Raw genomic sequence first — 13,495 nt, forward strand, 5'->3', positions numbered from 1 at the left:
TGGGGGACAGACAACAGAAAAGTGGGTGAAGGGAGACATCGGACAGGTCAAGATATGACAAAATAATAATTTATAAATTATCAAGGATTCATGAGGGAGGGGGTGGTGGGAGGGAGGGTTAAAAAATGTGGACCTGATGCCAGGGGCTTAAGTATAGAGAAAATGCTTTGAGAATGATGAGGGCAATGAATGTACAAATGTGCTTTACACAATTGATGTATGTATGGATTGTGATAAGAGTTGTATGAGACCCTAATAAAACTATTTTAAAAATGACCATTGTGAAATTCTGGCTTAAAACAAAGAGAAACGGAAATTGGGTATATAGAAATTTAAAGCCAAATTTGTGGCCACATTTTTCAAGTACATAAAATCTAATGCCACATAAATTGCATATATTCACTTATCCCATTTTCTCTTACTATTTTCTAACCCAATTTTCTCATTTATTTTTATATTGTGCCATATATAGTATATTTACATGCCTCCTCAAAGCCTCATTGGAAATAGGTAGAATACATTGGTAAATATTAATATTGAAGCAGAATTTATTTGCTTATTTTTAAGTTTATCAAACCTATATTTATATTCTAGGAAGCTTGATACTCTATGTAAAGTTCTGTTGTGCGGTATGATTTTACTTTAACATTGACCTTTATTTGAAACCTTAAAATTAATATTCAAAAATTTAAAAAGAATTATTCTAATGTTTTCCAGCTGTTAATTGGATATGAAAATGGTACTGTAGTATTCTGGGATTTGAAATCTAAAAGGGCAGAACTGAGAGTTTATTATGATGAGGTAAGTGACTTCTATTAAAATACTTTAAAATGGTACTGTGACTCTGTGCCTATTTTCTGTCTTTAAGATTTGTAACTTTTTAACTTTTTTTTGGTCCCTGGCTAACTGTCGTATTCTGACTCAATGTCTTCCACTTTCTTTCAACCTTTGTCCGAATTCCAAATCTGGGTTCTTCTCTGGCATGGGACTCTGCCTCAGTTGACTATTTCTGGGCTCTGGTTGGCATTTTTTATATTTTGGTGCCTATTCATCTCCACTGTACCCCTAAATTTGTCTCAATTCCTTTTTCATCTTTTAAACTCTATGCTTATGTTTTACCTCATTGGTATTAAGTTTCTAAGGACTCTTTTCATAACTTCCTTTGAAAATGTGTTCCCTGTAATAGAAAAAGTTAAGTGTTCAGTTTAAAAAGTCTTATCTTCTAATAGTTGCTTTCTTAGAACAAAAATTTTTAATATTACATGTCAATTACATCTTGAAATATATACATAATTGAGTTTTGGTTATGTTTTCATTGAGTGGAAACAATGAGCTATCATTTGTCAAGATATAGTCTCTGTGATGGCATATCAGTTCAGAGATTGATTTCAAGCCATTAATTATATCCCTCTTCATAAGAGGCTAATGTGAAACAGTGAGGCTGGAAGCTGTGGAAATAAACATGGTTACTTGTGCCCTCAATTAAATTTAAAGAATGATATGTTTATATGGCAAGAATATCAAAGCATTTAAGGCAGCACTGATGCAAAGAGGGGCAAAAACGAAAGTTAAAAGCAAACAAGCAAACAGTACATTTATTTTTGAACACTTCCTAAGGAAAAGAATGAAAAATATCACCAAATGTAACCTGGGGATACTTTGTGTACTCCTTTCTAGCCCTTAATAGTAATTTTTTTAAGTGTTGGTGCTTAAATATAAGACTTCAGCTAGCTAATAAACTCTGTAATTCATTTCTTAGTGGTTCTGACAAACTAAGGTTTTCCTGCATATGCAAGACAGTTATATTGGTAAAGAGTTCAAAAGTGAAGGATAGAGCAGCTGAATAATTTGATCATAATAGGTGAAAAAATAATCTGGCAAGTGATGTTTATGATTATATTCATTATAACTTCTAGGGCATTTAGAATCATAAAGAAACAAAGTTCTAGATATTACTATATTTTTCAAAAATTTACAAGGCATAAAGATGGAGAATAGAGATTTTCCCCCTCTCTCAAAACCAGAAACTAGATGAGAATTCAAGTAAAATGTGAGAGCTTACCAAGATGAACTAAGAGTAAACCATTGAAAAGAAAATCCAGTGCGAAATGATGAACCAGCAAGTTTTCTTGCTGGCTAAAGAAGTATGGAAAACCTTTAACCTTTGAAAATTAGTAAAAGTAATTTCGCAATGAAATATTTAAATAAAGATTAATAATGGTTAACATTAGTCTTTTTTTAAGTTTTATTGGCACTTCATCCATATGTCATACAATTCAATAATGCAATCATATCAAGAAGAGTCGGTTTATATTAGTCTTTAGAATAGTTCAATATACCTACCTTATACAAAATTTAAATTATTAAATTAAATATTAATTTAATATTATTAAGTTATTAAGAATTTAAATCACATGATACATATGTATATTTTCATACAAATAATTAATGAATTATATGGTTTTTAGAAAGCTGTGCAACTCACTTACATGTTAGTTTCTTATGTATACTATACAGATTATGTGTGTATGTGCCATCTACATGGGTACCTTATTTGTGAAAATACATTATAGGTGTATACATCTATTATCTATCTACTTAGTGCATAATTATCTATCCAAGCATTATAACAGATGTATTAACTATACTTCAGATTATCGCAAGATATTTCAAACAGTCAACACTCCTTATATCTCGAGAACATTCCATATACTTACCTGATAAGTCAACAATGATTTCTTCATTATAATGAATGCATTGTAATATCTTCTTACTCTTAAAGTTTCTCACTACCCCTATGGCTTTACATCAGTCCCACCTTAAAATATTATTTTCCCTGGTCTGTCAATTTTGACTTCATTGTCTATTTCTTCTTTCTTAATCACTTGTTATTTTCTTAGCTCTTCGTATAATTACAGACATTCTTCAGGGTTTTATGTCTTCAGTCTTTCACCTGTCCTCCAATTTTTATTTATATTCTTATCATTGCCCATTTCAAATATTTTCTTTAGGTTATAGATTTTTTAAGTTTCCATATTTCTTATATTGACCGGGCTCCTGAGTGCTAGGCCCAAACATTTAACAGTCTCTTAGATGAATTCAAATAAAATTCCCAATTGGCATTGTATTTTTTTAAAGACCTAATCCTCTTTCCATATTCTATTTTTAGTTTTAAAATTCTAATTAGTTAATTTGATTTAGAATTCTTAGAGTAATACTTGATTGTTCTTCATATATCATCTGCTTACAGTTTTATAACAGTCTTGATTGTGCTTTTTTGTTTTCTCTCAGTTATTGCTTCTCTTTTTTCATTCCTTCTTTTAGTGCCCTAATAAGGGTTGTTATCCTTTGCCTGGACCACTCAAGGAGACTTTTAACTAGTCCCTATTCCTCTGACCCCTTTGTTGTTGTTGTTGTTGTTGTTGTTATGTGGCATCAAGTCAGTTTGAGCCAGAAATCCTTCATACAACAGAAACCCTGCCCAGTCCTATACCATTCTCAAAATTGTTATGTTTAAGGCCATTGTTGCAGCCACTGTTATCACTCACTACATCTCCTCAAAGGTCTTTTAATACTGACCCTATACTTGGCCCCTCCTGATACTATGTCCAAAGTTTATATGATGAAGTCTCCATCCTCACTTCTAGGGAGCATTCTGGTTGTACTTCCCCCAAGACATTTGTTTGTTTTGGCAGTCCAAGTTATTTTCAATATTCTTCACCCGTATCATAATTCAAATGCATCAATTCTTCTTTGGTCTTATTTACTGCCTAGCATTCACATGCATATGAGACAATCAAAAATACTATGGTTTGGGTCAGGTTCACCTTAATCCTCAAAGTGACATTGTGATAGTTACAGAATCTCATGTCAATTTGAGGATTATTAAGAGTGAAGGGGTGGAGTCTAGCATGTCAATCAGGTCACAGCCTGATGATGCTTTTCCTTGTGGGTATGGCCATCTCATGAGGATTCTGGGAACTTCCTCCCTTTCTCCTGGGAGGCACCAGGCCACAAACTCTCTCTGCTTCACCTTCCTGTTGAGGAGCCACACTCAGAGAGCTGGAGGAGCCAGCTCTGAGATGCTTCCACTGGCATTGGATCCACAAGACTTTACACCCACCGGCCTGTGATCTTCTTGCATTCAGCATCATTGCATGTGCTGTGTGAGTCTGAAGAGGAACTTATGAACTAGTATTGGACATATAGGCTAATATCACACACATGGACTTGATCTGGACTGGGCTTGGATGTTTTCTCAATATACAATTGCTCTTTGATATAAAGCTCTCTCTGATACACATATAAGTGTGTCTGGATTTGTTTCTCCAGTCAACCCAGCCTAACACAGACATCTTTGTTCTATAGCACTTTAAAGAGGTCTTTTACACTTGATTTCTTTATTGCTGCCTCCATGAGCACTTTGAATCCAAAATAGATATTTGGATTCAAAATATTCAACTTCAACATTTTCTTCACTTATCATGATGTTGTCTATTTGCCAAAGTTTATGGTTTTCTTTGAGTTGTACTCCATGTTGAAGCCTGTTGTCTTTGAGTTTCATTAACAAAGTACTTCACATCCTCCTCAATTTCAGCACAAGGTTGTGTCATATGCACATTGACACAATGAGCCTTTCTCTAATCCTGAAACAGTGTTCTTCTTTATATAATCCATCTTCTCGGATTATTTGCTCAGCATACAAATTGAGTGAGTATGGTGAAAGGATACAACCTTGACACATCCCTTTCCTAATTTAAAACCAAGTAGTATTGCCTTTTTCTGTTCAAAAGGTTGTCTCTTGGTCTTTACATAGCAGAATAGTTTCTGTAGCCTTTTGTAAGCATGTTGAAGCTGCATGTAACATGATCTGTGTCAGAAAAATCAAACTATATGTTCAAGTGTAATTACTATAATAATTTTGTGTCTGAACATTTTCCTTCAGAATAATTAAAAAATATATCTGCTTCTTTTTATTTGTTATTTTATTAGGCTATTCATTCCATTGATTGGCATCATGAGGGCAAACAGTTCATGTGCAGCCATTCAGATGGCAGCTTGACTTTATGGAACCTCAAAAGTCCAACTCGCCCTTTCCAGACCACAATTCCACATGGTGAGATACATACTTTCAAAAGAAAAAATACTGGACGTACAGTGGTGGCTTGACTTGAAGTAAGAATGATAATAGTATATTTAGTAGGGAGAGGTGCTAGGACATGGTTTATACCTCTTTCAGATTCCCACATTGTGTCCCAAACTTTCCATACTTCCTTTTTTCAGACTTATTCACTTTCCCAACTTGTAAGCTGTGCTTATTACATAAAACCCTTCTCAAAGGAAAAAATAAAGGATGGTTAATGTACTTGAAGCAAATGATATAATACAGGAAATCTTGTCAGGTTTTAAGGTTGAGAAGCAAATGAGAGAATGGGGCTATCTAAGTTTCATTTTCAGGCCTAATTCATGTACTGTATTAAGGCTTGCTGTTTTCTGCTTCTCCCATTTTTTTTCCATACCTACAATTTGCTTCCATTAAATGTAAGAATGATCTTTTGTTTTGTTTTTTATTGATACTATTTATATTGTTAACTTTTATATTGAAAAGGGGTCGGGAGGATTCATACTGGATGGCTACCTAACTGGGCAGGATTAAAAAATTCAATTATGTATATCTATAATGTACATAGCCTAATTATTTTAGAAAATATTAGTGGCTATCTAAGTTTTCTATTTAGCTTGCATTGTAGGTTTAGTATAAAAACTAACAAGTTAAAAAATCTAACAATTGGGGGAGGGAGCTTATATCAAGGGCTCAAGTAGAAAATGTTTTGGAAATGATGGTGGCAACATATGTACAAATATGCTTGATACAATCGATGTATGGAATGTTATAAGAGCCCCCAATAAAATGATTTTTAAAAGTCTAACAATCAAATACATATTTTATAGTTCCTGAGAATTTGTAATAGTGTCACATCTAGACAATAGTGGTGTGCTTTCTGTATTAGGTGCCTTATAGAGCATACAGTTTCTCAAAATCATTCCACATTGTGCTGATCTTCCATTTGTTTTACCATATGTGCTTGCTCCATCTATACATTGTTACATTTTAACCAAGAAGCTTTGTTTCGAGGTTTATACTTGGAGATGCTTTACTTAAAGATTACCATTAAGAAAAGCTAAAATAGATATTTGTTATACATGTTAGTATTAACTTTTTTGGTCTATGGTGGATTTGTTTCCCTTAAAAAAAGCATTGTACATCTATGTTTTTTATGATTTACAATGTGATTTATTTATAAAACTTTTTATTTCCATCTATAACAATCAGCTAGTAGAAACATTCTTTTTAACTTTATTGGGCATTTAATATGCCATGTTTTAATGTATTTATAGTATATCCACATCAGTTTCTGTGTCTATCACAATATAACAATTAAAACTACTAGTGCCTCATCATGACCTGGTTAAACAAGTCCTAGTGACTTTGTGAATAGAGAAATCCATTGTCATATATTTATATTTTGGGGGCTTACTTTGTTCCCTGTCTTAGTTTTTGGGTTAAACAATTACTTATTTTTCAGCCATTTTTATTTTCTAAAGTAATTTTCTCTAAGTACCACTTTGCCATAAAACAAGAGACAAGCTCACTGCCATGGAATCAGTTCTGACTCCTAGCAACCTTATAGGACAGAGTTAGAACTACCCATTTGGGGTTTTGAGACTTGAAATCTTTAGGAGCTCAAACAGTCTCTTCTTTGCCTTGCAGAGTGCTGGTGAGTTTGAACTATTGACCCTGTAGTTACAGCTGAGTTCTTAGCCCACTAAACCACTAGGGCAAGTATCATTTTAGCTATAGCCTATAACTTAGGAACATTTTTTATTTTCATTAATGTTCAGTTTAATTTCTAATTCTTATTTTTTCTTCCTTGACTGATTAGTTATTTAGACATAGCCCAAACTCTCACTGCCATACAGTTGCTGCCAACTCATGAAGAGCCTATATGACTGGGTAGAATTGCCCCTGTGAGTTTCCAAGAGTAACTCTTTACTGGAGTAGAAAGCCCCGTCTTTCTCCCACAGAGCTGACCTTGTGGATTGCAACCCAACGATTGCTGATATTCATCATATCCTCTGAATTTCACTGATGTTTGCCTTGCCCTCCCTGCCAACTAATTAATTCTGAATCATAGCAACCCTATAGGTCAGAGCAGAACTGCTCTCTAGGTTTCTGAGACTATAAATCATTATGGGAGCAGATGATAGCTTCATCTTTCTTTTGCAAAACAGCTGGTGGGTTTGAATCACTAATCTTGTAGTTAGCAATCCATTGTTCAACCGGTGCTTATATTTAATGTATGCCCCTTGTAAATATACCTAGTTGAACCTTCTTTTGTATCCATGCATATAAAAGTCCTGGTAATCTACTTTTCAAAAATTAGTCCCTGAAAACATTATGGAGCACAGTTCTACTCAGACCCATGTGGGATTGCCATAAATTGGAATACACTCCACTGCAAGTGGTTTAGATTTGGTTTTATATTTGCCTCTCAGATGGAGTGTTTAGTTCATTGTACTTCCCGGTTGAATTAGGTCTACACCTTTGTTTTCTGTTGGTCACATCACTTTCGTCCTTTCTCCCCCTCCCTTTTCTTTATTATTTTGGATTGTTTTAATATTTTATTAGAACTTTTCTACTCTATGGACGCTTTTCTACTCTATTGTTTCCTCTACCATTTTATTTTATTAAATATGGTCATATTTATCTTACAAGATCAGACACTTTAATTATTTGTTCTAGGGATTGCAATATACTTCCTTAATTTTTCAGTCTATTGGTGCTTATATTATAAAATTCCCCATAAAATGTATAAACCTTAAATCATATATAGGTCCTTTTACCTTCTCTCACTGTCTTTTATGCCATAGTTCTTATGTGTATTACATCTATATACATTGTAAACCCCACAAGACAATTTATAATCATTGCTTTAAATAACTGTATTTTTTAATTAAGAGAAAAAAGTCCTTTTTATTTTCTCTCATAGTTTCACTTCTAGAATTAATTTGTTTCTGATGATTAAAGACCATCATATAACAGTTCTTTTACAGTACAATTCTGGTGGAAAGAAATATTTTATATATTACTTTTTTGTTTTAATTCTTGAATTTTAAAAATTAGTTGTTGATCTCTGTGTTGACAGATTTTTGTTTTGTTTTCAAAGATGTTATTACCTGTTCTTCTAAACTCCATCATTTATGAATGAAAAGAATTCAAGTTTACTGCTTCTTTGTAGAATATCCTGTTATATGAGCTAACTTCAAAATTTTATCTGTATTGTTGACTTTTATTAATTTGACTATGATATACTTCACTTAATTTCTTTAAATTTATACAGTTTAGAGTTTACTTAACACCTTAAATATATACATTTATATGTTTTATAAAATTGAAGAAGTCTTCAACCATTATTTTAAAAATGAATTTCTCGCTGCTCTCTTTCTGGGACACAGCTACTTGTCTGTCAAATGTTTGATATTTCAGATTGGCTAAATTCTATTGATTTATCATCAATTTCACTGCTTGTTTCCTCTACCATTGAAGTTTTAACACATAATGTATCTTTAAGTTTTATTATTGAACTCATACCTTATTTTATTACCTCAAATAATTTTTCTATTTACTACTTTTTATATTTCTGTTTCTCTGCTGAAATGTCAACTTTTCATTCATTATGAGTATATTTCCTTGTGCCTAATTGAGCTTGGTTATAATAGCTGATTTAACTCTTTGTCCTGCAATACCAACATCTGCTCACCTCAAAATTGGCCTCTCTTCATAGCTCTGCCTCACACTTTCCCATTTCTAACAATTTAGACTGTATCTTGAATATTGTTAAAGTACTGTAACTACTATAAAATATAGTTTTGCTGTCCCCTAAACTAGAAATCTCTAATGAAGTCTTTCTTCATTATTTTTATACTACAAAGACAGGTTTGATATAAAACTTGGATTCTTAAATAGTGATGGGACGAGAGGGTGTTGTCCATAACTATTGTAGCTGGAGCAGTATCTTTTCACTTGAGCTATGCCCTCTGATGTTATTGCCTTTGGAAAGTGGTTTCTTCAGACAATGATCTATTCAGTGTAAATTATTATGGCTTTAATTATATATTCTTGCATCACAATGCCCTCCTCAGAACACACATATAATCTTTAATCATATCTATAACAATACTTAATAGCAAAATTATTACATTGTATTACTCAGAAATAGAACAAAGGGGTTTCCACATTACCACTATTATTTGGCATGTTCTTGCAAATATGAGTAAATATATATAGATTTGAAAAATAAATATGATATGTAAAGTTTATAAAGATAATTTAAATTATAATTAACTTAGGTAATATAATTGCACACCTGAAAAACAAAAATTACTTAGAAAAACGTTAATAAGAGAATTCTGTTTACAAAACAAAATATAATGACTAGAATATTTTCAACAACCACACTCACAAAATAACTAACCATAAACCTTAAAATAAATGTGCAGTATTATTTATTTCCAGGGATATAAAATAAGGATAAGAAAAACCAATCCTATGGGTACATAAAAATATACATAGGTATATACAATATTGTAAATATGTTAATTCACCACATATTAATCTATATATTGGTCAATAATTATCAATACATCTTAATTACATATTTAATCAATTTCAGACTGAAGACGTAGAATTCTTCAACTTTTTCATCACTAGCCTTCATGATTGGTGCATAAATTTTAATTAAAGTTGTATTGAATAGATTTCCTTGTAGGCAGAGCAATACAATCCTATCACAAACAGCATTGTATTTCAGGATAGATCTCAAAATATCCTTTTTTGACAATCAGTCATTGCCATTCCTCTTAATTGTATCATTCCATGCATAGTATGCCATAAGATTTTCTGATTCAAAAGGTCCACTATCAGTTCATCTCAGCTCACTAACACCTAGGATATCTATCTTTATGCATTCCATTTCATTTTGATGACTTTAAAATTTCCTAGACTAATACTTCATACATTCCAAGTTCCGATTACTAGGAGGTCTTCTTGGGAGCTGTTCCCTCCCATTTCCTGTTATGTCCCATCAACAAATGAAGATTCCCCAAGGCTCTACTCTCACAGGCTCCACTCTACAAATCTGGGGGCAGTGACTAGGGAGAAATTCATTTACAGTAATTATATAATTCAGTATAATTCACTCATTTGAGTACACAATTTGGTGAATTTTAATATATTCAAATTTATGTAAACAAAAATCCCATACTTATTAACAATCATTCCCATCCCAGCTCCTATAGCCCCAGATAACTAATAATCTTCTTTCTTTCTATCTATATATGCTTATCCTGGGCACTTAATATAAATAGACTTGAATAATATGATATGTAGTCATTTGTGCCTTGTTGTTGTTGGTTGAGTCTGACTCATGATGAACCCATATGTGCAGAGTAGAACTGTTTCATAACATTTTCTGGAACAGATCAGCTGAGTTATCTTCTGAGGCACCTCTGTATGGGTTTGAACCTTCAATCTTTTGGATAGTTGTCAGGTGCTTAATTATTTTTTTCACTTCCCATGTTTTCCAACTCATCTTCCTTGTAGCATGCATCAGCATTTCTTTGTCATTTCTGAATAATATTCTATTATATAAATAATACTATATCTTATTTATCTGTTGAGGGCTATTTTGTTGTTTATTTTAATGTGTGCCTTTAATTAGAGTCTAAATTCACTTAATTTAAATAATTTTATTGGCATATAATTGACATCATACAGTTCAATAATTCAATCATATTAAAAAGAGTTTTGATGCCTCTTCATAAAGTTACCAACTGCACTCTAGGTACATAATCAAAAGAAATATATCCATCCAAAAATTACAAACAAATGTCCATAGCAACATTATTCATAATGGCCAATAAATGGAAACAACAAAATTGGCCATCAACTTCTCAGGCAGTAAGGTGTAGAGTGCCTGCTTTGTGTTCATGAATCATATATCACATTCTATATGTGCACCTTAAAACCCACTTCAATAGAGGAAACATCTCATCTGGGGTCAGTTTTTCAGCTTGTGGGGAGAAGGAAAGGGCTGTACAATTGTTACCATAGAATATTGTGCTGAGGCCACCACCAATCAACAGACACTCCTACAAGAGTGGTAAGCAAACCTTACTGGAAATTGAATTAGGAAGGGGAGAGGTCTCAGGTCTCAGAGAAGGCAATTTCTGTTGGTGAGTAAATGGAAGAGGAAACCTCCCATCAGGAAAAAAATGCTTAACAATACTTACAAGAGAACCCAAAGGGAAAATATGGTCAGTACTAGGTTCCTAATTGAACCTTTTGACCTAGTTGCTACACAGCCCTTGATTGCCCAGGTTGTGTGCTATGAACTACTGGGGTTATGTTTGTTTGTTTTAATGTGTGTCTTTCATTAGAATTTAAATTAACTTATTTTTTTTAAGTTTTATTGGCATATAATTGACACATCATACAATTTCAATAATTCATTCATATTAAAAAGAGTTGTACAGTTGTCTCCACAATCCATTTTAGAACATTTACTTCTTTCTTGTACTCGTTATCAGCTCCCCATTTTCCTAACATGTCCCACAAGAAACCATCAATGCAGTCACCATCTCTATAGTTTTACCTATCTGGATTTCATATACAGAAAAACATACCAAACAAATACGAAGAAAACAAAACACAACCCACTCTATTCTGTTGATAGCAAGGATATTCACATCACTGGTCTATGGCCAGAGAGGATTCACCAGAGGTTTAATTCATGTGTGGATCCTGCAAATGGATTTGGGGCTCTTACTGTCATCCATATCCTTCTGTAAACTAGATGTTACAATTTAAGCTCATACCATTCCCTCCTTAGGATTTGTTGTCCTTGTGGTTAAGTGTCATTGAGTCAATACCAACCCATAGTGACCCTTCCATGCCACAGAACTAAACAGTGCACAGACCTGCACCATCCTTACAATTGTTCCTACACCTGAGCCCATTGTTGCAGCCACTGTGTCCATTATCTTGCTGAGGGCCTTCCTCCTTTTTGCTGCTCCTCCACTTTGCCAAGCATGATGTCCTTCTCTAAGGACTGGTCTCTCCTGACAACATGCCCAAAATATGTATGACTAAGACTTGCCACCCTTGCCTCTAACAAGCACTCTGGCATACTTCTTCCAAGACAAATTTGTTTATCCTTTTAGCCATGTCCTTTTTGTCCATGGTACTTTCAATATTCTTCTCCAGAACCACAATTCATGCATTGATTTTTCTTGAGTGCTCCTTATTTAATGTCCAAATTGCACACAAACCTTCCTATTTGGATTTTGTTATTTATAATTCTTGGATAACACAAGTTGATGTGCTTCTTCTGTGTGCACTTAGTTGATTCTTCACTTAAATGGCTGCTTTTTTGAAGATCCCAGAGGTTTTCTTCACTTAAATGGCTGCTTTTAAGATCCCAGAGGTTATTCTTTCTGATAGCCAGGTTCCACATGGTTTCTTCACCACACTTTGATATATCACCCATATCTTCAGTGATCTCTTTATGAAGGTGAGCATCAAGCAAGGCCATGTCATAAGAAGTAAGTTTTTTAGATTTGGGCTGATACTAACCACGAGCCCCAAATCCATTAATATATCTATAGTTTATGTATGGTTTTGGTTCACTTTAAAGACATCAGTATTGTTTTATGTTGAGAACATTATCAACCATCACCTTGGGTTAGAAGTTACTTCTATCGACAGTGACAGTCTAACCAACGGTGTACACTTTAAAACACTGTTGTGGAAAGGAAACTATGCAAGTATAGACTGGCTATGAACCACAATGTATGAATTTTTGACTTGTACACATTAAACTCTTGAGATACTGAACACTTTACATAAACACTGGGGGTTGATGGTAGGGCAAAACTTTGAATGAATAAGGATAGAATCATGTCTTCTAGATTAATACATACACAATAAGTTAAGGAGGGCATTAAGATAGTAAACATATGGTAATTATAGGTCACCATTCATTGGGTACCTTCAGGGCAACTGATCCACACCAAAGTCCAACAATTGGCAGATCTTGAAATTTCAGTCATCTAGTTCTGATACATTTAGGAGTTTCAGCATTAAGACAAGAGCTACAGGTTAGTTTGAGGTCAAGCCCAGTTCACTTTGTGGGGTTTCCACATCAAGTTCTTATGGTATGACCTATGAAGGATGTTGTGTGCCTGGGAAGAATAGAGTCTAAAGTCCCAATAGTTTATACCTTCAAAAATTTATGGAAAATTACATTATGTTTTGGTTCCATTTTTCCACAAACTTTTTGAAGACCCCTATATTAGTAATCATTCGGGAAAACTGTTAAACAGTGATGATAAAATTTTATATTTCTATGAGTAATATATTAGGTTCCCAATTTCT

At 33.4% G+C, this 13,495-nt stretch overlaps 1 protein-coding gene across 3 annotated transcripts in view; it reads left to right on the forward strand.

Annotated features, from left to right (window-relative positions):
- STXBP5L (syntaxin binding protein 5L) overlaps positions 1–13,495 on the forward strand; it is a 372,896-nt gene that overhangs the window by 151,597 nt on the left and 207,804 nt on the right. For all 3 annotated transcript variants that reach the window (XM_045294276.1, XM_004709789.4, XM_004709790.3), the window contains exons 7-8: positions 718–801; positions 4,993–5,116. In XM_045294276.1, the coding sequence (XP_045150211.1) occupies positions 718–801; positions 4,993–5,116 (208 nt within the window). The remainder of the gene's footprint in view (positions 1–717; positions 802–4,992; positions 5,117–13,495) is intronic.

The sequence above is a fragment of the Echinops telfairi genome, unplaced genomic scaffold (genome assembly GCF_000313985.2).
Source record: "Echinops telfairi isolate 266 unplaced genomic scaffold, ASM31398v2 ScPeMD7_3509;HRSCAF=4178, whole genome shotgun sequence".
Lineage (NCBI taxonomy): Eukaryota > Metazoa > Chordata > Mammalia > Afrosoricida > Tenrecidae > Echinops > Echinops telfairi.